The 21,738-nt window shown below is 42.2% G+C and overlaps 1 protein-coding gene across 5 annotated transcripts in view; it reads right to left on the bottom strand.

The window, feature by feature from the left end:
- Positions 1–21,738, bottom strand: part of PDE1C (phosphodiesterase 1C) — a 367,759-nt gene that overhangs the window by 302,166 nt on the left and 43,855 nt on the right. For 4 of the 5 annotated variants that reach the window (XM_032102433.1, XM_032102397.1, XM_032102379.1 and 1 more), the window contains exons 2-3: positions 12,163–12,213; positions 1,778–1,949 (exon numbers count right to left, since the gene is read on the bottom strand). Coding sequence is in view for 4 of the 5 variants with exons in the window: in XM_032102397.1 (XP_031958288.1) it covers positions 1,778–1,949; positions 12,163–12,213 (223 nt within the window). In the remaining variant the exon portion in view is untranslated. Of the gene's footprint in view, positions 1–1,777; positions 1,950–12,162; positions 12,214–16,052; positions 16,091–16,482; positions 16,707–21,738 lie in introns of those variants that run through there. The other variant, XM_032102389.1, reaches the window with a different exon arrangement.

The raw sequence follows: 21,738 nt of genomic DNA, 5'->3' as shown, positions 1-21,738 counted from the left end.
ATATATAGATTAGTAAATAACTGTTATTCCTTTTTCCATATCTTTGCCTGAAAGCCCCTTAATTTCAAACTTACAATTATTTGGAGAGAAGGGAGTCATGTCTTCCATTCCAAGGGAGGCCCCTGCCTTCCTTGGTAGACACCTTTCAAACCAAGACAACTCTCTTATCTTCCACTCCTCTGCAAAGCTATTAAGCAAACACAGGGCTTCATTTCTTTAGAAAACTAGGCATTTACTATTTATTTTGTAACAACAATTTGTTTGGATTTCCATCTATAAAGCCCCCCAAAATGCCACATTATACAGTAATATCCATATTGATATAATACAAAGCTTCTGTGATGTTTAAAAAGCCTTTTAAACTGTATTAGCAAAACTGTTTTCCTAAATTACATTTTCCAATTCTTCAGTCCTTATTATGCCATAGCATTTGAAAAGCTGTGACACTATTTTGCTGCATTAAATGTTTAAAATTATATTGACAATGGCAAGGTAAGGAATGCTGCTACCCAGATCTTGTTATGAGAAGTAAAACTGACAAATACATCTCTTGAAATTATAGATTTTAAGTATCAGAGATACAAAGTTTTTAAAGTCAGTAAATACCATAGGCCATCATAAATGGAGGATCCAGGTTCTGAACCCCTTGTCCTGAATCATTTAAATGTGAATATTAAAGAATGAAAATCCACTATGAAATTACAGGGTTATTTATATAGACTGGTATAAACTCAATTTATGGTATTATGCTTTTAAACATCAAGCAGTATGAACAAATATCTGAAATTGCTACCTAATATAATGACTCAATCAAGGACTTCAAAATAATAATTATATGAAGAGTGAAGTAAGTTTCACAGACCAGGTATAATCAAAATCACTATAGTCATAGCAATTTATCCAAATCAAGGAATATTTTTTTTAAAAATAGGTACGCTTAATACAAAAGAAAAGTAGATCACAGTTTTTCAACAACCAAAAAATATTCTCAAAAACGTTTTGAAAAATCAATTCTGCCACTCTCTTTGCTTTTTCTGGGCGCACCAATTTTCACATCTCAGTCAAAAATCCATTGTATGCCCTATGGGTTCTCTATTTTACCTCACTTTGAGAGAAACATTTTCAGAAAACATTTCCAAGAAACATATGGCAACTGTACATAGACAGCATTAAATAAAAGAGTGGGAAACACAGATAGATATATATATAGATATATAGATATATACACACACATATATATATCACACTTGAAAAACATAGATATATCACTCCACAATAGCAGAAATCACTTTTTTGCAAGCCCCTGGTCAGAGTTCTTCCCCTTCATATATTAATGCTAGACAGTTCTCAAGACATTACATCAATAGGGAAAGCTCTAACTCACCCTTGCATCAATGAAGCACATCATCTGACCTAAAGTGCAATTATTCATCATTAAATCACTTTCAAATCAAACAATACCAACCATCAAATGAAACAATACCAACCTTCAAAGACATCTTCATATAATGAGCTGGTTTTGGTGATTATTTTGACCAGCTACAGACTTTCTGCCTAGTAAATAATCTTCTAGGGAGGGTAATGAGGAGTGAGAAATTAAAGGCAAATGCAGTCAATATTACTTATGGATTTCTTTTTACATTCTTTTTCAGTACAAATATATGCAGCATTACAGAATCTTTCAGTATCAATTTCTGCCACCAAACCCACACTGCAGATTTAATCTTAAAAAGACATACTCTCAAATATAAACTAAGTAAACCCATATTGGTCAGACCTGAAAGATGTTTTCACCAGTGCCTCAGGACTGTCCACTGGTGGTAGTTCATCTGCTAAAATTTCTTCAGGAGGTCTAGGGTCATTGATAATGGCCAGCTTTCGCCTTTCCTTGAGGTTGCCAGTCAGCCCACCGATAATGGTGCTCCACAAGCAGTTTTGTGATTTAGACCCTGAAAAATCAAGAGTGACAAGGAAAATAAATTCATAGGCTTATTGCCCAGTGTGTCAGAATTCTGAAAAAAAAAGGTGGTCCTCTATCATTTTACCTTTGCATGACCACAGTTTGGGAATAAGCCTGAAAACCTGAAAAAAAGTTTGAAGTGGAAAGAAGCACAAACATTCGGGTCATTCCAAATGCAAAACAGTAATGCTTCCCATAAAAATATTTTATTACAGAACATGAAGCTTTCACACCTCAATAAAAAACATCCTCTCCGTATCACATTTAGGTTGTAGCTTAGTATGTGTTGGTGTGGCTCTTTAGCCAAAGAACTGGCTCAAAAACAAAGTACCAAATCAATACAATACTCATCATTGACATTCTTTAGACTATAATTAATAGTGGTTAAACTATAGATAAAAGAGATCACTGCAGGATTAGTACCTGAAAATACAATTCTTTTCTGTCAAACCTTCAGCTTCTCACAGGCACGAGTAGCATCCTTCAGTCAGATGTCCTCCCTGCCTCACGAGAATTACGTAACTTAAATTTTGTAAAGAGTCTGTTTCACATTTTCAAATATTTCTAAAGAGTTTCTGAATAAATCAGACACTTCTGAAAATCCCAGCAGTACTACCATAATGAACACCTCTGTCATAGTCTAATTTTCAAGTATCATAGAATGATACATGACTGAGCTAGCAGACCCAAATAAGAACAGCTAAGTAATGAAATTCTGATTATTATTTCAGACTTCCCACAACAGAGGTGCAGCACATATTAATCTTACCATGTTCCAAAATAGGAATACAAACCAACTCTGCTAGTAGTCTTTCTCCAAGGACTTTGTAGCAATACACAAAATCTTTTAAAAATCTGAGAAATGGGTATCTCTGAAATTAGCAACTGATTTTAATTAGGGACTATACAGGTAAAATTTTCTAGTATTTTCCCAGCTTTCAGATCATTTATCCAGTGGACCTAATACATGGATTAAGGATTACTTTTTGAGGCAACACACACTAAATACACAAGACAAAACCAACCAGAAGACCTGTTATCCCATGCCTCATGAGAATAAAACACAAAAAACCTATCCTGTCAGAAGCAGCAATATCTGCTGCTATGTACAGGAGCCAGCAGTATTTTTTTGCTGATTGTCTTAAATATCTTATTTTCACATGGTCTAAATGGTACAAAGACAGAAGATCAGCAATAATCCTCATTTACTTTCTCCATTCCATAATTATTTTCAGACCGCAAGGATGTTTCCCAGGTAATCAGGAAAACTCCATACTCTTCTTTCCTGTTAAATGTCAGCAGCTACCTAATGTGCAAGAACTATATTTATCCAGAGTTACAGGTAGCCTTGAGATTCTGTGCCGAGCCCTGTGCTACAACAGCTAGAAATAAAACTTTTCACACCAGGTAGTCCAAAGCCAAGTAATGACTACACAACAACAGCAGAAATAAATGCAACATCAATACAATTTTATTATTCAAGGGCCTGTAATGTTATGGCTGTTTCTGTTCTTTAGACAACTGTTTAGGAAACTTTTCTGCCTAACCATCCAGGAGCCACTCACACTCCAACCATCCAAGACTTTCATTGTTGGGACTGAAGCCCCTTTGCAGAGGACAGCTCCTGTGAATTGACAGCACCCCACTTGATTCACTACATACATCACAATCAGTCAGAAACGATTTCCCTCACCAGCTTGTCCCAAGGTTTCCCATAGCACATCTGGCTCCCATGGTGCTCAACATTATGACAGCTGAAGCTGGGTGCCTCCAAGGAAGTATCCCAAGAAAGAAATCTGTGGGCTTTTATACCCTTACAGTCCATCCACTTCAACGCTGATATTTATTCTGAGGTTCTCATCCTTCATTGGCTTCTGCAAGAGTCTCTGGGTGACCAGCCACTCTGACCCTCCTCCCCTCACTGGACTATGGCCCAGGTCCCCATGCCCATTTTTATGCAAATGGTCTGCACCAGGTCACTTCTTGATGCCTGGGGCTCTCTTTTTCCCCACACCCATGGCACAAGCTGTAAATTGCATGCCCCACTACCTGCACTAGGTATAATCCTCAACAGTCTTCACTTCCTTTTAATTAAGCATACCTGCTAATTCATTAAAAGGAAAAAGAAAAACCTTTCAAGACATTTAACCACTACCCTTACATACCACATTATCACAAGTAACAAACACAGCAGAATTAAGGCTAAGATGATTGTCATAGGGGAGAGTACAAGATTATTGATTCTTGTGCACAAATGCTTAAATAATTACCAGTACAGAAAAGGATTCTCAGAAGTCAATTATTGCCCAGCTGGTTGGTTATTCACTACTCATTTGATGTGAGAATGGTGTATCCAATTCTCCTAAACTAAAATTTTAACAGCAAAATAGGAACACCCTAAAACAGAAGGGCCATTTAGAATCATAGAATATCCTGAGTTGTCAGGCACCCATCAGGATTATTGAGTCCAATTCCTGGCCCTGTACAGGACAGTCCCAAGGATCATATCATGTGCCTTAGAGTATTGTTCAAATGCTTCTTGAACTCAGACAGGCTTGGGGCTGTGACCACTTTCCGAGGGAGCCTATCCCAGTGCCCAACCATCCTCTGGGTCAAAAACCTTTACCTGATATCTAACCTAAATCTCCCCGGACTCAGCTTCATGCCATTTCCTGAAGTCCTGTCACTGGTCATGAGGGTGAAGAGATCACTACCTGCCCCTCCACTTCCTTCGCAAGGATGTTGAAGACTACAATGAGGTCTCTCCTCTGTTTCCTCTTCTCTAGGGTGAACAAACCAAGTGATCTCAGTTGCTTCCCATAAGGCTTTCTCTCCAGACTTTTCACCATTCTTGTGGACCTCTCTGATACCTTAGTGTCTTTTTTATATTGTGGTTCCCAAAACTGCACACAGTACTGAGGCCTCACCAGAGCACAGTAGAGCAGGACAACCACTTCCTTTGAATGGCTGGCAATTCTGCGCTTAATGCACCCCAGGACACTGTTGGCCCTCCTGCCCTCTAAAGCACAGTGTTGACTCATAGTCAACTCGCCATCTTCCAAGGTCCCTTTCCGCAGCACTGCTCTCCAGACTGTCATTCCCCAGTGTATACACACAACCACTGTTGCCATGTGTGAGAGGCTGGAAGGACTGCTGTCACCGTTATCCCCAGAGAATGGCGAATCGTGACATAGGTCCAGGTTAAAAGATATGGCCAAAGCAGAGCTAAGATCTCATTTAATGAATTTCTCCTCTTTTATGGTGTAGTTCGCAATAAAGAAATTACATGATTGGCTTATTCACTCACCACCTCTCAAGGTGACAAGCTGAGCAGTAAGACACCCATTTCCAAATATTATTCTCACAAGACTGAAAACAATTCTACAGTTTCCACAACAACTTGCAAGTGCAAATGGTTTACATTCTTACAAATGTTATCCATCCAGTTCTCATGAGAATGAAAGCTCTCACAGAGAAGCTGTGAGAAGCTAGATTTCTCTGTTTCTCAGCTAAAGCATGAGAAAGGAAAAACTTCACAAACTACAGAGCTGGAAAATTTCTCTGCTCCTGCCTTTTAGCATCCACAGACTATGGGCTCAAAACATTTCAGGCGTGTGTCGAGGAAGGGGAAGGTTGGGCGTTGCTTTGATGAGGTGATGCCCTGTGGAGCTCTGCTCCACACACCTGACTCCTCTGGACCTGTGTTCCAGACCCACAGTGGTTGCCAATACCTAGAACTCTGGAGGCAATGTGCTGCAACCTGCCCCTGGAGCCCCAGTCTAGACCCAGAGTTGCCAGATGACCAGAAGCCCCACCTCGGGGAAGGGCCCAGGAAAGCCAAGGGGTACTTAACCCAGGACTTCAGGCAAGCACATGACTTGATCCTACCTCCTCTTGGAATTTCTCTCAGTGGAACACTGCTGGAACGAGTACTGGTAGCTATATTTGTTCTTTTCTATATCTTTTCTCTCTCTCTCTTTCTTCTTCTAATTCCCTGTTCTCAGAGATTTTAGTACATTAAAATCAGATAGGCTTGTAGTTTGCTAAGTTGAATGGGCTAAGTTACTGCTTGGTAAAATGTTTTATGTAGATTGAATGCTGCTCTAGACTTTTGCCAAAGTTCTCTCATTTTCTGAAGTTGCCAGTGAAGTTTTTGTGTTGTTTTGACCTCTTAAGAATACCTTGTTGGTACATCTCCCACACATCTAACTCTGAGTACTCAAAAAAAAGTAAGCCCTTTTAAGTGGCTCATCAAGCCACTTTTGGGGGCCTTACACCATGTCCCAGGTGCAGAATCCAGCACTTGACTGGTTAAACTTCATATGGTTGCTGATTACTCAGCTCTTTAATTTGTCGAGGTCTCTCTGCAGGGCCTCTCTGCCCACAAGGCAGTCAATAGCTCCTCCCAGTTCAGGGTCATCAGCAAATTTACTTAATATTCCCTTAAGTCCTGCATCCAAGTCCTTAATGAAGAGAACTGGGCTGGGGATTGAGCCCTGCAAAACCCCACTAGAGAGAGGCCATTAGTCTGATGCTACCCCCTTCCCTATAACTCTTTGTGTCTGACCTGTGAGTCAGTTTCTCATCCATTGTGTAACATGATTATCCAGCTATATGGTGGACATTTTGTCGAGAAGGCTCCTATGAGAGACAGTACCAAAAGCTATGCCAGAAACTGATATACCAGATAAGACCAACTTATTGGGTAGAGATGATCACTTGATTCAGTATGTTTTATGTATGAAGAAAGGGTTTGAAGAGCAGAGAAAGTATGCACAATGATATAATAGAATTTCCTGAGTTGGAAAGGACCCACTTGGATCATCAAAGTCCAACTCCTGGCCCTGCACAGGACAGTCCCAAGGATCACACCAAGTGTCTGAGAGCATTCTTGAACTCTGGCAGGCTTGGTGCTATGACCACTTCCCTGGGGAGCTTGTTCCAGTGCCCAACCACCCTCTGGGTGAAAAACCTTTTCCTGACAGCTAACCTAAACCTCCACCTCATACCATTCCCTCAGGTCCTGTCACTGGTAACCAGAGAGAAGAGATCAGTGCTTGCCCCTCTGCTTTGTGTTGTGAGAAAGCTGTAGACAACTATGAGATCTCCCCTCCTTCTTCTAGGCTGAACAAGCCAAGGTACCTTAGCTGCTCCTCCTATGGCTTCCCCTCTGGACTCTTCACCATCTTAGTAGTGGTGTGGTATCAGCCCACACCACCTGAAAACCAGATACATAATGTACAGCCCAGAATGGAAGTTTTAAATAAGGTATTATCTAGAAAATCCAAATTAGAACCCAAATAAGAGGAAAAGAAGGGTAGTTGTAACAGAAGACTCCTTTCTAAGGAGAACAGAGGGCCTGGTATGCAGACTGGATCCAACTCACAGGGATGTCTGCTGTCTCTCAGCAGGCAAGGATAAGGGACATTACTGGAAAACTTCCCAGTGTAGTAAGATCCTCTGATTACTATCCATTATTGGTTGTTCAAGCCAGCAGCAATGAAATAACAAAGACAAGCCTAAGGGCAATGAAAAGAGACTTCAATACCTTGGGATGATTAGTTGAGGAATTAAGAGCACAGGTAGTGATTTCCTTGATCCTTCTGGTAAGGAATAACATTGATAAGAATGCATCAGGTCAATGTGTGGTTCTGAGCCTAGTGTAACTGGAAAAATTTGGGGTTTTTTGACTGTGGGATGATCTATTCAACACCTGGTCTACTGCCACCTGATGGGATGCACCTTTCTCAGAAGGGAAGAAGAGTTCTAGCACAGGAGCTAGTAGGTCTCGTTGACAGAGCTTTAAACAAGCTTGGAAGGGTGAAAGGGAAAATACCAGGCTTGCCAGTGATGAGCAATGGGATGGTATGCCAAAAACCTGAAGCAACTGAGAACTAATAGGATCCCTCAATCAGCTTACCTGGGACATGGACTATCATAGAATAATTCAGGATATGGGGGCAGCTCTTCTCCAATACTGTTGCTGTTTCTGCCACTGATTTGGTATAAGCTGGTGATCCCACTGCAACTGGATCTAGCTGAACTAAATAATATACAACTGGCTTATGGTGAGGTCCACTGGCTATACCTCACATTCATGTACTTATAGATTAAAGGGGTTTGATACAATCTGGGAGCCCAAGAGCTGAAGCAGATGCCAAAGTTCCAAAGCTCTTTTCATTGCTTTAGAAGTTCTCACTGGGCCCCATGCAATAGGCTCTAACTCTTCACTGTTGGTTGTCTCAGAGACTTAATCAATTCTCCTAATGCAGGAATTCACAGCCAACAAAGTCCTACAGCTCCAAGAAATTCTCATGCCTGCTTTTTCACAACCAGACATGGGAGTTTAATTATGGCCTCTATTCTTTCTGGGTCTGTGTGAGGAGGCAATTTAGTTTTGATTTAGCCAATTTAGTTTGTCTGAACCCTGGTTTTTCCATTTTGTCAGAGGTATGTGGGGGAAGGGAATGTACACCTGCCACTTGCAGGAAGCAGCCAGGAGTGAGGGAAGCCTCGTCTGTGTGAAGACTTCTCCTGGGAATACCTCAGATTAGGCAGTCAGTGGGAGACACTACAAAGGGGCTTCTCCAATCAGGTCGCGGAAGGTCTCCACCAATGGACAGCAAAGAAAGGTTGGATTGGACCAGTGGTCTCCTGTCAACGGGCGGACTGGGGCGCAGGGGCAGTGGATATAAAAACTAACTGCGTGAGGGGCTCGCTGCTGTTCATTGGCGTTTGTTGCTTCGCTTGCTCCTTCCCTCCCTCTCTGCCCCTGGCCCCAGCCTGCCTTTTGGCTCTCCTGCCCTCGCTGGCTCTTGCTCGCCCTCGCGCCTGTCCTGCCTCCCTTTGTCCCTGACCGCCGCCCTGCCGCTTCCCCCCCCGCGTCCTTGCCTGGGCTGCCTGCATCCAACCCTGCCGCGCTGATCCAGCCCACCCTGCCGCCCTGATCCAGCCGGTCGCGGCGATCCTGACTGTGACCCTGTCCAGGGTCCTGGACCACCGATAAGAGAGCCTACTCACAGCACGTCAGGCGCCGTCACCGCAGGAGCCGCGCCTGTGAAGCCGCGCCTCTTCGAGAGCCGCGCAGCCTCATGAAGACTCAGCCCGTCGATGGGCAGGCAGCGTGCACACTCCCCAAAGGCACTTCCCTGACTTGCCGGTAGTAACACCCTCTTTTCCTCTCTGTGTCCTCTCTCTCTCTCCGCTCTCCCCACCCCCCCCCCCCCCCCCCCCTTTTCCATTTTCCTTCCTTCTTTTCTGTCCTTTCCAGCCCTCTTTCGTTTGGGCAACTCGTTTTTCCTTTTCTTTTTCGTTACCAATAACGGTTCTCAGATAAAATGTTTGTCTCATTTGACTTAATTTCGTTCTTGACCATCTATTTTTAAAAGAACTCCTCGCAGTTCCCCACAGTTCAACGCGACAGTCTCTTATTCATTGTCCCTTTACAAAATAAAGATGCAATACTGTAACTTTATTTTGAGAGCTGAAGTTAGAGGTGCAGGCTGTCCCTTTGCTAGGGCAATATATAAAGGTATAGCATCTAGTATACAAACATTCTCACCCCTATTTGCTACTAAGAAGTCATCTGCATATTGTCCAACAACCAATAATGTTACATCTTAATTGCACTGCAGTAAGTGCCAAAATTCACTGCAGATCCAATAGCTTTACCTCTTGAAAACCACAACAGAAATTTAAAGCATTTTCTTATAGAATTTTTTCCCATTTTTTCTTGTAATTCTAATTCTTTCCTTAAATTCTTCTAAGAGCAAGAGTATTTTCCTTTCCTTTTCATGGAAGGAGCAATACAAAGCATTAGGCAATAGAACCACAGTGTCCTGGCCGTACTCTTGGCATATTATTTGCTCCTCCCTCTAGAAGAAAATAAAACAGTGTCTCCCAAGTTAATATACGTAACACTATTTTGAAAAGTGAAAAGGTTTCCTGCTGCTGTGACCATGCTATTAAATTGGGTCACAGGTGATACCCTGCATTTAGGAATAGAACTAATCAAATCTCCCTGAGAGCAACTACAATGATTCTCCTTTTTCTGGAGGAAGTCTTCAAATATTATTTGCATGTTTATTATTCTCTTACCTAATATAAATGTACATGTAGAAAAATGTGCTTTTATAAATATTTTCTAAAAGGATACATAAGATATTGTTATAAACAAGTACTAGCTCACAGAAAATCTCATACAAAAAATATGTTGTTTCAGCTGATGTGCACCTTCTGAAAAACCTGGTCTTGACATAGTGTTTTAAGTTTACATCCCAACAATCAATTCACAGATAATTAGATCTAAATCTGAATCCACACAAAAAGTTAAGACACAAATACCACATATTTTGAAGATGAGTGTGCCTCTACAAGCAGGTTTCCCTGAATCCTCCATTTTGAAGAGGCTCCATGTGCACAGAGTAGCAACAGAACAAAGTGAAAAAACACTTTAACTAGTGTTTTGTGGGCTCTCCAGAAATGTTTCATCTGCATACCAATTGTTTATTTGTTAGTTGTGAAAGAAGAAAATCCTTTAAGAACCCAAAAGAAAAGTCAAATAAACTCTTAGACTAGACTCTTGAAGGAATCACTGTATATTAAAACACTGTCTACAGCTCACTATTTTGAAAAGTTTTGCACATAATCTTGTAAAATGTTTATGAGATCTTACTGGCACAAAGCATTCCTAGAAGAAGTTGGGTTGTTTTGTTGATGGTATTTGGTTTTGCCAGTTTTTCTTAAGTATAAACAACTCAGACTTTTCTCTCTGAACCAAGTTCAGCCAAACCCACAAAACATCCCGGAGTGTTTGCAAGGAAATTTTCCTGTCTGACCATCCAGGATTCACTCTGGCAGTCATACTCCCACCACCCGAAACTTTCACTGCTGGGATCAAAGGCCCCTCACAGCAGCCAGCTCCAATAAACTGACAGCTGCCCTGCTTGACTCCCTACACATACCATTTTCGTGCAGTTAGACAAGATTTCTTTATCTGGTTGGACACAGGTTTCCCATAGCAGTGTCAGACATGTGGACCTTTAAAAGAATTTGGTTTGGTACAGACACACAAAACCAGCTTGAGCTGGGTGATGAGGAGGAGGGATCCTGAACCAAGCAATCTCTGGGCTTTTATACCTTTACAGTCTATGTGCTCGATCCTCTGGAGACTTTCTGCTGAGCTCCCGCACATCTCTTTGTGGCCAATCACCTGGCTAGTGCCAAGTCCCCATGCCCTTTGTTGTGCAAATGTTTTGTGCCAGGTCATGGCTTATTGTCTGGGGCTCCTGCTATTTCCTGCCATCCAGAGCACAACCAGCAGCTTGCACTACAGCTGCCCACCAAGCTACCTGCACTAGGTGTAGACCTCAACAACTTTAATTTCAAATCCTTGTGAATAACTTTAAACATTTGCAAAAATGCTTCCCCCTCATTTTATTGTATCCTGTGAAAGATGATTATAGCCGAGCTGGAGGCTCAGAATGGCATCCTCTGGCTGTGCAAAATACTGCACCATAGACGTAAATTATTTTAATGTTTTCAGCTGCACTGCCCATGATGATGACAAATCCTCCTTTCAATAATGAAAAAAGGGGTTTTCCCTGCTAAGTGATCACAAGTCACCATGAAACTGCATATATTATGATTGGAATGTCCTATCTTTATTCTCATTTCTACATATTCTATCATATGTTTCTAATAATTCATATGGTCACAGTCACGGTCAGTTGGTGTTACATTACCAAATACATCCCTCGTTTTTATTCAAATTTGGGTCAGTTATTCCAAATCCCAAGCCATACCTTCAGTTTTTAATCTTTTTGTGTGAAGTAAAGTGATAAAGGAGATACTAGTAAGGTTTAATAACATTTTTCATAGGTTATTTCTAAGATTTGACACAAAGCTCTTTGTAAGCACTGTAGTGAACTTCAATGGCTTTGAGACGTTTATAACTTTTTATGCTTGAAATAATAGTAAGGCCACAAAGCCTTCCATTCATTTAAATTTGGATCAACTCTGTTCAGTAAAATTGAATTTCTGTAGGTGACTTTTTCAATCAAGTATTATGTATCCTCAGTTTAGTACTGTAAATGACACATAATATAGGACAGACACAATATGAGATTAAAATAATTACTAAATGTTTTTATTTTTACAGTAGGTATAGAAATCAACTGGTTAAAATTAAAAAGACTACTTACGGGCAAATTGTAAAAGTGGTCGTGGATGTTTGTCACCTGTCTCATTTGCAACTGAAAGAAGAAAATACAGAGGAAAAAAAGCTTCAAATATTAATGTTACATTAAGATTAATGATAATATGAATTTTTATGCATATATAGGTGTCTTGGTTTAAGACAATTTAAAGAGGTGAACACTCTAAAATTACTCCCTTTAGTTTCAACCAATCTGTTTCTACCATTAAGAAATTAATATGAGTAGATACAAGTGAAAAAATAAGTTTACTAACAAGCAAAACAGAAATAGCCAGAAAATAACAGTAAATAATCACTAGATACAAAACCATTAAATTTCACAAACCCACAGAAATGAATGGTGGGGTAACCCCTCCTTCCAAGACTCCTGTGTGGCTTGAAAGACAAAGGGAAAACAGCACCCTGATCAACTGTACAGTCTGGGAGACAAAGGGGAAAAAAAGATGACGGACAAAAAGACCCCTCCAATGAAGGTAGAGTTTACAAAGCAGTTCTAGTGTCAGATGGGAATTGCCAGCGTGTGTGGGGTCAGCTCTGCTGCCCGGCACTTCCTGCTGCCACCCACTGGACTCCACCAGTGTTGGTGCTACTGTCCTCCATGCTGTGCGTGTGTCAGGGGGAAGAACCAGTCTCCAGGCGCCGACGTGGGTAGGTCCAGCCCCAGGTACCGGCTCAAGCTTCATGCTGCTCATAGATATTGCAAAGTTCACTCTGAAACAGTTTTTGATTGTGAAATGCAGTTTTTCCAGGTGGCTACTGATGCCTAGGTTTTAACTTTTATATTTTCCTGATTCTGTACTGCTTAGAGTGTAACTCTGAGGTTTCTTGTAACTTGCTAGTTTCTGCTCACTTATGCTAGGTAGACATAACAAAGCCTCTCCAGGCCTGCTCTAAAAGGTCACCCAGACCGTCCTAGGCACAAAAAGTATAATCCAAAGAGCTTCTAAGGGGGGAAAGTGGAGGGGAAATTACATCATTGAGCTGCAGCTTTAATTGGAGAATTAACCCTGATATGCAAATGAACCAAACCTATAAAGGTGTGAAGAACTCATGACCTGTCATCCATCTTGGGGTCCATTTTTGGCAATAGCCTGTGGCTCCCAGGGTGTACCTTTGAAGGCCTTTCAAATAAATACCTATTTTATTCTTTTACTCCTGTCCAGTCTCTGTGTCTAGGAGGCCTCTTAAGGCATCACTACTATTGCCAGCCCAAAGCAACCTGTTCCAAAGCAGAACCTCTGCCATCAGCAAACACTGCTGGGAGACAGAGGTGGCTCTGTGCTTCCACGCTCAGTCTTGAAAAGTGACCATGGCAACACCCTCACCCCCCCATCCTTGTTCCATTTTCTGGCTGCAGGCTCTTAAAGAGACTAACAATTTTTGGGCACAGATAGATATGGAATACAGTAACATTTTGCATTTCCCATGAGAATAGGAGAAAAGACTGTTCACAGTAACATCAGTTGCATTAACGAGTATGGTAAGAAAAAAGTAAGACTATTGCACCTATATAAATTAAATGTTCCGGTAATTTTGGAAGCCCAGAGGTTGATTTAATAGCAAATTAAATTAAATTCCTGTGCAAAGGAATCCTCTGACCTTTGAAACCACATATAGGTGTCACCCAGGATAAAAACAATTCTGTACAAATACTGCTTTTTTTCTGCCTCAGATTGATATTGGCATAGATCAACATTGCTGTGACCCCACAGGTACACAGTTAGTCAAGAGCATAAACAACTCTGTGGAATTCTCCCAATATTAAACTACAGCTGAAAAAGAGAGTTTTCAAGGACAGTAATTACTATCCATGGCGGGTTTTTTTGTAGCTAAAGTAATAATGAGGAACAACACTAATAGGCATATAGGGAAGAGAGCATAAGTGCACACAGAAACCTTGCAAATTCTTTGCTTTCTTTAAAAATGCTGCTCTCTAGAGACAAGACCAACCAAGCTAAGAAAATCCATACAAGGATGGAAAAGATCAGAACTGAGACTCACAGGTTCCTAGCAAGATAATGGCAACTAAATTGTAATGGACCTTTTGAAGTCAGAAAAGACTTTGATGAAATTTAATTCTTCTGTCAAGGCCTAAAGTGGTCAGCTTAAATTTGGCATTATTTAAGACCCATATCCACTGTCACTGCAGCTTTCTTACTTGCTCTTCAATCTCTACCTACTGATTAAAGTGAGTACCTAGTACTCACTTTAGTGAACAGAGGGACTTTTAAAAAATCTCTGGCTCATTTTGCTCCCATCAGCCAGCAGATGGCAGCCCTAAGACACTGGATGCCTGTATCAGTCTAGGGAACTTGCCAGGCTGGCCAGACCAAGGGCACTGAGGTCTCTCAAGTCCTACAAGACACCCTTCTTTGGATTAAGTCCATCTCTGTAACCTGAAGCACAATCCCAAACCAAATAAGCTCTGCAGGGACATTATATGCAGGCGTTGGACTGACTGTACAGAGTTACGCTGCTCCAGAGTAGTTCATAGTTCCAGCATCAAATCCATCTCTGCTTCAGGTGATGGCACGGTGAAGGAGATGCAGTACCATCCTCCATGGGGGTGGTATCAACACAGTTGGATCCAGTGACATCAAGAACCATGCCAGAAAATATTGCTGTAGCAAATATGTAAAGCTCAAGCAGATAGGTTTTCTTTTTAACTCAGAGACTACAGTTTGCAGTGGTTAGGCTGAGATATCACCAGCCAGACCAGTCTCTTCTGGGGTCCTAGGTATCTCTATCGCAGCAGAGAATGGGCAAATTAATAATATGTATTGATGTCTTAATTGGAGTATCAAGTGAACTATTAGATGGGCCTCCTAAGGGTCTTTAAACTGTGCTATTATTTGCTTTAGAATAGTTCCTCCACTTCCGAGGCAGATGGCACTCCCTGATCACCAGGGCCTTCAGGTGCACAGGTCTTAACTTTGTGCCATCCTCCAGCTTGTTGCAACAAGAGCGCTTCACCTAGGATCTGTGTTTGGCAGCTCAGCTCCCAGATTCACAGAACCTAGCTCAACAGGTGTCATTAACCCCTAAAAAAATTAACGTTTTCCAGTTCCAGGATGCATAGTTTTGTTTTCAGTTTGCACTACTTTCCAATGACATCAGATGGTGTCCTATATAGAGTAAAGCTCTTCCATCCAGAACACAGCCATGCAGAGCAAAGATGCGATTAGAACAGCAAAGGAACAATCAGGACAGAAATACAGGGGATGCTAAACCTGCATTACTAGCAACATTCCTGGTACATTTGAGATAACCTTTGCCTGGGAATTGTCCAGAGCCAATACTGTGTAAGCAAGGGAAAGGATTTAGAAGCAAAGAGCATTTCTGCATTTGCTCATTGTGAAAATCTTAGAAGATTTTACTTGATGCAGTTTTTACTGTGGAAATTCTGCATATTTATCCTACATATATGTAAGTAAGAATTTTTCTCCAGATGGCCTGAAATCTTCTCAACACTTCATTTATTCAAGTTTATTAACAGTAATATAACAAAGCTGGAGATAGAAGATTAATTTCTGAGAGAAAAGTCATAACCCACACCAAAGATGATTTCTAGTATTTTTCAAGATTTCTTGTACCACTGTCCCTTTAGATATGCTTATTCTCCAGCCACGCTCTACCCGTGTAGACTGAAGTCTAGGCTGATTTTCATCTGATTAGATGAGACTATCAGCATAAAAATGTGGATATTTACTTTATTCTCCTAAATCAGTGACACCTTCCAACTTCCATTGCACCATTTTCTAATTTCCTTTTTACTACCATGCACATTTTGAAGTTATTTTCCCTTCCAGCCTGGAAGCAAATAAATCTCAGCGAATGTTATAGCAAAGTGCAAGTATTTTGTAAGTAACTGCTTACCTTCAGAAAGACATCCATTACAGGCAGGAGATATCATCCTGTAATCAATCCATTATGGGAAAACAGTCACATGCTCTCTGTACTTTCTTGTCCAAGTAGACAAGAAAATACTAGGCCTAGCCAAATTTCTTGCTTTTCAAAAGTTGTATCTTGTATCATAACTGCTTGGAAAGTTCAAAACCCTCAAAATGCAATTATTAAAATATCTTCATCAGTTCTTTGATTAACATAGATTACTCATATTCAAGTTCACTATATACCCAGCTTACAGGCAAGTTCCTTTTTTTAATGATTGCCCTATTAAACTGTTTCCTACAGTTTGCCACCTTTTTCTGCAGAAGGTATCCATTTCACCAGTATGCCACCTTAGTCTATTTAGCTTTCAAATATCCTTTACCTAACTCCTAGTACAATGCAAAGGGAAACATACCTGTGGTGATGCGAAGTTTTTATCGTATTTTCATATGTTTTCTGTACCCCAGTGGTTTGCCCCAGTTAATTTGCCCCAGACCCAAGCCACTCCCCCGGTGCTCCCTACATGGTTGTTCTCCTCCCTTTGTTCTGGCTCTTTCCCTATCAATCACTCAAACCCCTCCTGTTGCTCCCGAAGGTTCGGTGTCCATCACCTGAGCCCTCCCTAATTACCCTTATATGGCCCCCGTCAGTCCCCCGAGATCCTGCCCCCTCGGATACCTCCCCTCTTGGAAATCCCCTAAACCTCCGCGCCCCATTGGGGCATGTGACCCCTCTCCCTCCACCCACCAAGACCATTGGACCAGATGTGAGTCCTTCCCTTCAGCGTCCCTCCCTCCTCATCCGCTTATTGGTCCCTGGTTGGTGTACTCCCCTTGTTCACCCCCCCTTTGTAAGGCATGGGCGTGTTGCAGGCGGGGCTTGTCCTCTGTGCGTTTCCTTGAATAAAGTTGGATTACCTCCCGCGGCAAGCCCCTCGCTACTTTTTATCTCTCCTCTCATCGGGGCCTGCTGGCTGCTACAGTGTCTGGAGCCGGTGCTCTGCAGCGTAGAGCTGAGGCTTCAGAGGAGCAGCTTTAAAGCTCCGTGCCTCCGGCTGCTCCCCACTCCTGCCGCACACCGCTGGAGCTAGCCCGGGCTGTAGACAGCAGTGGTCAATGTGACACATACCACTTCATAACATGGATTCATCAACACTAGCAGACAATAACAAATCATCTATGTTTTGCCATTAAGCAGCTGAGAGTCTGTGACAAGAATGTCAGGTATTTTTCACCCACCAGTAAAGACATTCTTTCAAGGAGACTTCTTTTTTTTAATCAGTCAAAGGGCAGACAAACTTAACTATATATTTCATGCTTTTAGTAAATTGTGTGTTAAGAAGAGGAAAAATACATTAGATAAGGTGAGAACACAGATGCATAGATGAATTTACATTGAATACACAATCTGAATAAACACTTCAGTAATATAATCTCTGAAAACTCCAGCAGCTTTTTCTTTAAAAGACTATGACATTAGATGTTTTATAAGCTTACCAAACACAATCATAAAAGTACATTTCTTTTCATGCTTACCCATCTTACATGATGAGACCTTGCCAAAATCTGATTGTAGTGTCAGTTATGGCCTATCATTTAATTTGTGTCACTTTTTATAAACCTGTTCTTGCATAAGAAATCTCTTTAAATTGAAGTTTTTTGGAAGTTTCTGCTGGTGATTAATCCTCCTCTAATTTGGTCATGGAAAAACTGAATTTTCTCCTTCCACCATCTTTCTGTGGACTGAGCACACCATGACCTTTCAGTCTTGCCTCAGAGAATAGGTATCTTCATATCCCCTTCCCATCTTTATTGAACCTCTTCTCTGTCAATTCATTTTCTCACAGATACCATATGCAAACATCCAAGGTAACTTATTCTTGCCTGGACACATATTAGTGGATGGCTGGGACACATCCCTTGTATAAATAATGGACTCTCATATCACAGCAAGTCCTTATCTACATGATCTTTCACTCCATATATTCCATAAACTGACTATGTCCCAGCTCTCCAAGTTCACAGAACAAATGGCTCTGGTCACACAAGCTTTAGGCTGCTCTCATTTCCAACCTCTGCCATGCCAGTCTTCAGAGGGCGAACAGGACAACTGCTTTGTTTCTCTGGCCCTACACACACACACACACACATAAACCTCTTGGAACACCCAGTGGCCAGCAGCCTGTGATTGATCTATAATTGCTTGCTAAAATCCTGAGAATGGCCAGCAGAAAAGTTGTGAATCAGAAGATGACAGAAGAATAACTATATAAATACATAGACATTCTCCACAGCAAGAGAAGTGGAAAAGTTCTTTTGGCTTCTGGAATATGACTTTTTTTCTTTCTATTTTTTTAACCTCGAAGTGTCCAGGCTGATTTTCTACACTTATAGCTGTCCTGGTTGCAGCCAGGACAGAGAAAAAATTTTGCAGTAGGTAGGAGGGTATATGGCTAGGACATGAAGGTTATTCTGTACCACCTCACATCATTGCCAGGAGTGGGGGGAAGGAACTTTCTTCTGGGAAGAAGGGGTTCCTTCTAGTCAAGCAGGTGTGGCAGCTGGAGCAGTGGGATAATGTTGTTTCTCAGCTGGAGGGACTGGTTTGGATTGCGCCAGTCTGGAGCTGAAGGGAGTGGTCAGGGTGGCATGGTGTGGCTGTGGTAAGGTCATAAGCCCCATGGTAAGCAGTTTTGTATGTGAACCACTCTCTCTTTTGTACCCTTTTCTTATTGATATTGTTGCTGTTACTGTTTGTTTTCTTGTGTCATTGCTGTTTCCAGTAAGTTGTTCTCATCTCAACCCACGGACTTTGCCTTTTGGGCCTCCAATTCCCATCTCCAGCCACCAGAGGGGGGAAGAGGGGGGGGGGGGGGGGGGGAAGAGGGAGGGAGGGAGGAGCAAGTGAGTGGCGCATGGTTTGGATAACCTCGGTGGGGGCACTGAATTGGAGGCTGTCATTCCTTAACCATGACAAAAGCAAACCCACTCACACATTTCTCCTGAGGATAAATATACATCTGGAAAAACAGGTCTAGGTCATATTTCTGTGCAGTGAATCTAAGCCACATGGATGGAAATAATAAACTATGAGATTTTTAGAACAGGAATCTTCCCATGTAGGCTACCATGGCTTCCAGCTCACTTCTATTAGAAAACACATCTTATAAACAATAGTATGGTGATTAGACACTTGAAAGTTTTATCAAACTGTGGTAGCCTGCGTATCTTCTGACTGGCATACCCTTGAAAACCACCTTTGTGAGCTTCTTCACCCACTCCTCCATTTCTCATCATGTTCCCCTCAACTTGTAGCATTTGAGTGGAAGTACAGTCATTAAGTGTTTATATCTCTCTCACATTGCACCCCTTGCCCTTTTTTAGTTATACTTCCCCTGTACAAAGACCCAGGTACATTCCTGCATAGCTGAGATGTTAAAGAAGCTTTCCTGTCTGACCCCACCAGTCATGCTCCCACCATCCCAGACTACTGAGACTCAAGCCCCTTTGCAGCAGATGGCTCCAGTGAACTGACTTGACTCCCTACATACATCACACTCATACTGTCAGACAAGTTTTCCTTACCCTCTCAATGCTAGGTTTCCCATAGCAAAGTCCCAGATGTCTACTAATTTAGTAAAATAAGTAATTTAATCATGGTGCAGCAACACAATAAAAGCCTAAGGTAGGTATCTCCAGGAAGGGATCTTGAACAAAGAAATCCTTGAGCTTTTATACTGTCAGAGGCTGGAAAAGGTAATCTGTTTCAAGACATCTTGGGAGCTTGGTATGTGTGGTAGGGGGTGGCTCAGACCTTGCCCTGGTGAGGTAGTGCCCTGCCCCCCATACCCCTCAGCCCCACAGTGTCTATCAATCATGCACACTGGAGACAGTCCCAGTTTTGCCTAACCTAGTCCCTGAGTGGCTGAGAGACCATAAGTGCCACCTGGGAAGAAGGTCCAGGATGGGCCAAGGCTTTAAGAAGCCTGACCACAAGGCAAGCACATTGTCCTTTAACCCTGCCTTCATCCTGGAGCTTTACATCACTGGAACCCAGGAGCTGATAGCTATGTCTGTTTTTCTATATCTTTCCTGTCTTTCTGTTTTTCTCCCTTTCTTCTTCTTCTAACACTCTTCTCATGGAACATAACATGAAATAGGTTACAAATATGTTCAATGGGCTGTCTATGCTGTGATAAGTGATGTTATGTAGTATTTACTCTTTTGCCAATGTTCCTTAATTTTCTATAGTTTGCCAGTAAATTTCTGTGTATTTTTATCTCTTGAGAATATTTGGTTGTAATTTTCTCCTTTGTGTCTACCCAGAGCAAAAGAACCTTGGTTTAGCCCTAGGTTTGAGTGACTGGGATGTAACATTATAGTCTGTGAACCCATTCCAATGTTGATATTTATTCTGCAGTCTTCTCATCCTTCATTGGCTCTTGCAGAGTCTCTGGGTGACTGGACACCCCTCTGCATGGCCAGCACCATAGGTTGTTAGGCAAAGGGTTAGCACCAGTCACAGCCTGTTGCCTGGGGCTCCTACCCTTTTCTCGCTCCCAGGGCACAACCTGAATCTTGCATCACAGCTGCACTTTGAGCTACCGCACTGAATATAGTCCTCAACAGAGAGACTATTTTGCCCATCCAGAAGAAAGGATGCGGAACAAAAATCAAGTGTTTGTGCCATTTCCTATATTGCTCCATAAACAATTGCTGTGATAGGATGCCCAGATATCCCAGTCTGATTGAGGCAGACTGGAATAAAGTGCATGAGGAAATCTGAGTGAAAATCTGTAGAAGCACCTTACTTCAGTACTTTCCTTGAGACTTCCCTTCCCTTCCCTTCCCTTCCCTTCCCTTCCCTTCCCTTCCCTTCCCTTCCCTTCCCTTCCTTTCCCTCTCAAGGCTCTTAAAAATAAGCTCATCATCCTGTACTTCTTGGCCACCATCTGAGGCAGACCACTTGTCATGGGTTAGCAAAGCATAGTCCCAGAAGTGATGTTCTTGCAAAGGGGCGCTTACAGCTCCTCTATTACCTGACAGAACCTATCAGCTGGCCAGTTTGAATATGGGCAATTTTTTAAGCCACCTAAATTCTGACTGCCTCTGTGATCCACGCTTAAGAATAGACAAACCCCGGGCAGAGCTCTGTCTTTCTGGCGCTGGGACAGGTAGCTGCAGGGCCCCATACGGGGGCCCGGCGGGCCTGGCCCAGGCCCTGCTTGGGCCAGGCCAGGCCGGGGCCACAGCCATCCTGGAGCCGATGGGCCCTGTTCTACCTGCACGCCTCCCCCCTCCTCCTCCCCCCAGCCCTGCTACGTTCAGACGGAGCGGCCCAGCTCCCCCTCTCCAGTGCACCCAAGATTCAGCTGAAGCTGCCCTGCTCTCTGGCACAGATCATGTGAGCAACATCGATGAGGGAAATTCCAGCTGCAAGGCCTAGGTGAGATTAACCCTTTTAGTGCTGTGAAGAGCTGAAAACCTGAGGGAAGAGGAGATGCTTAAAGCTGAAATTCTGTTGTAAAGCTATGATGCATCAGAGTACCCACTGTAATTTCATGAAGGCATGGGGGGTGGAGCGTTCAACTTGTACTTGTGAGCAAAAGCACCTGTGCTGAGATAAGCAGATGCTGACGCAGCTGTAATTTCATGAGAAGTTTGAACAGGGA

Source organism: Corvus moneduloides, chromosome 1, assembly GCF_009650955.1.
Source record: "Corvus moneduloides isolate bCorMon1 chromosome 1, bCorMon1.pri, whole genome shotgun sequence".
NCBI classification, from domain to species: domain Eukaryota; kingdom Metazoa; phylum Chordata; class Aves; order Passeriformes; family Corvidae; genus Corvus; species Corvus moneduloides.
Note: the sequence above shows the minus strand (reverse complement) of the source record. Positions and strands in the feature narration are given on the sequence as shown.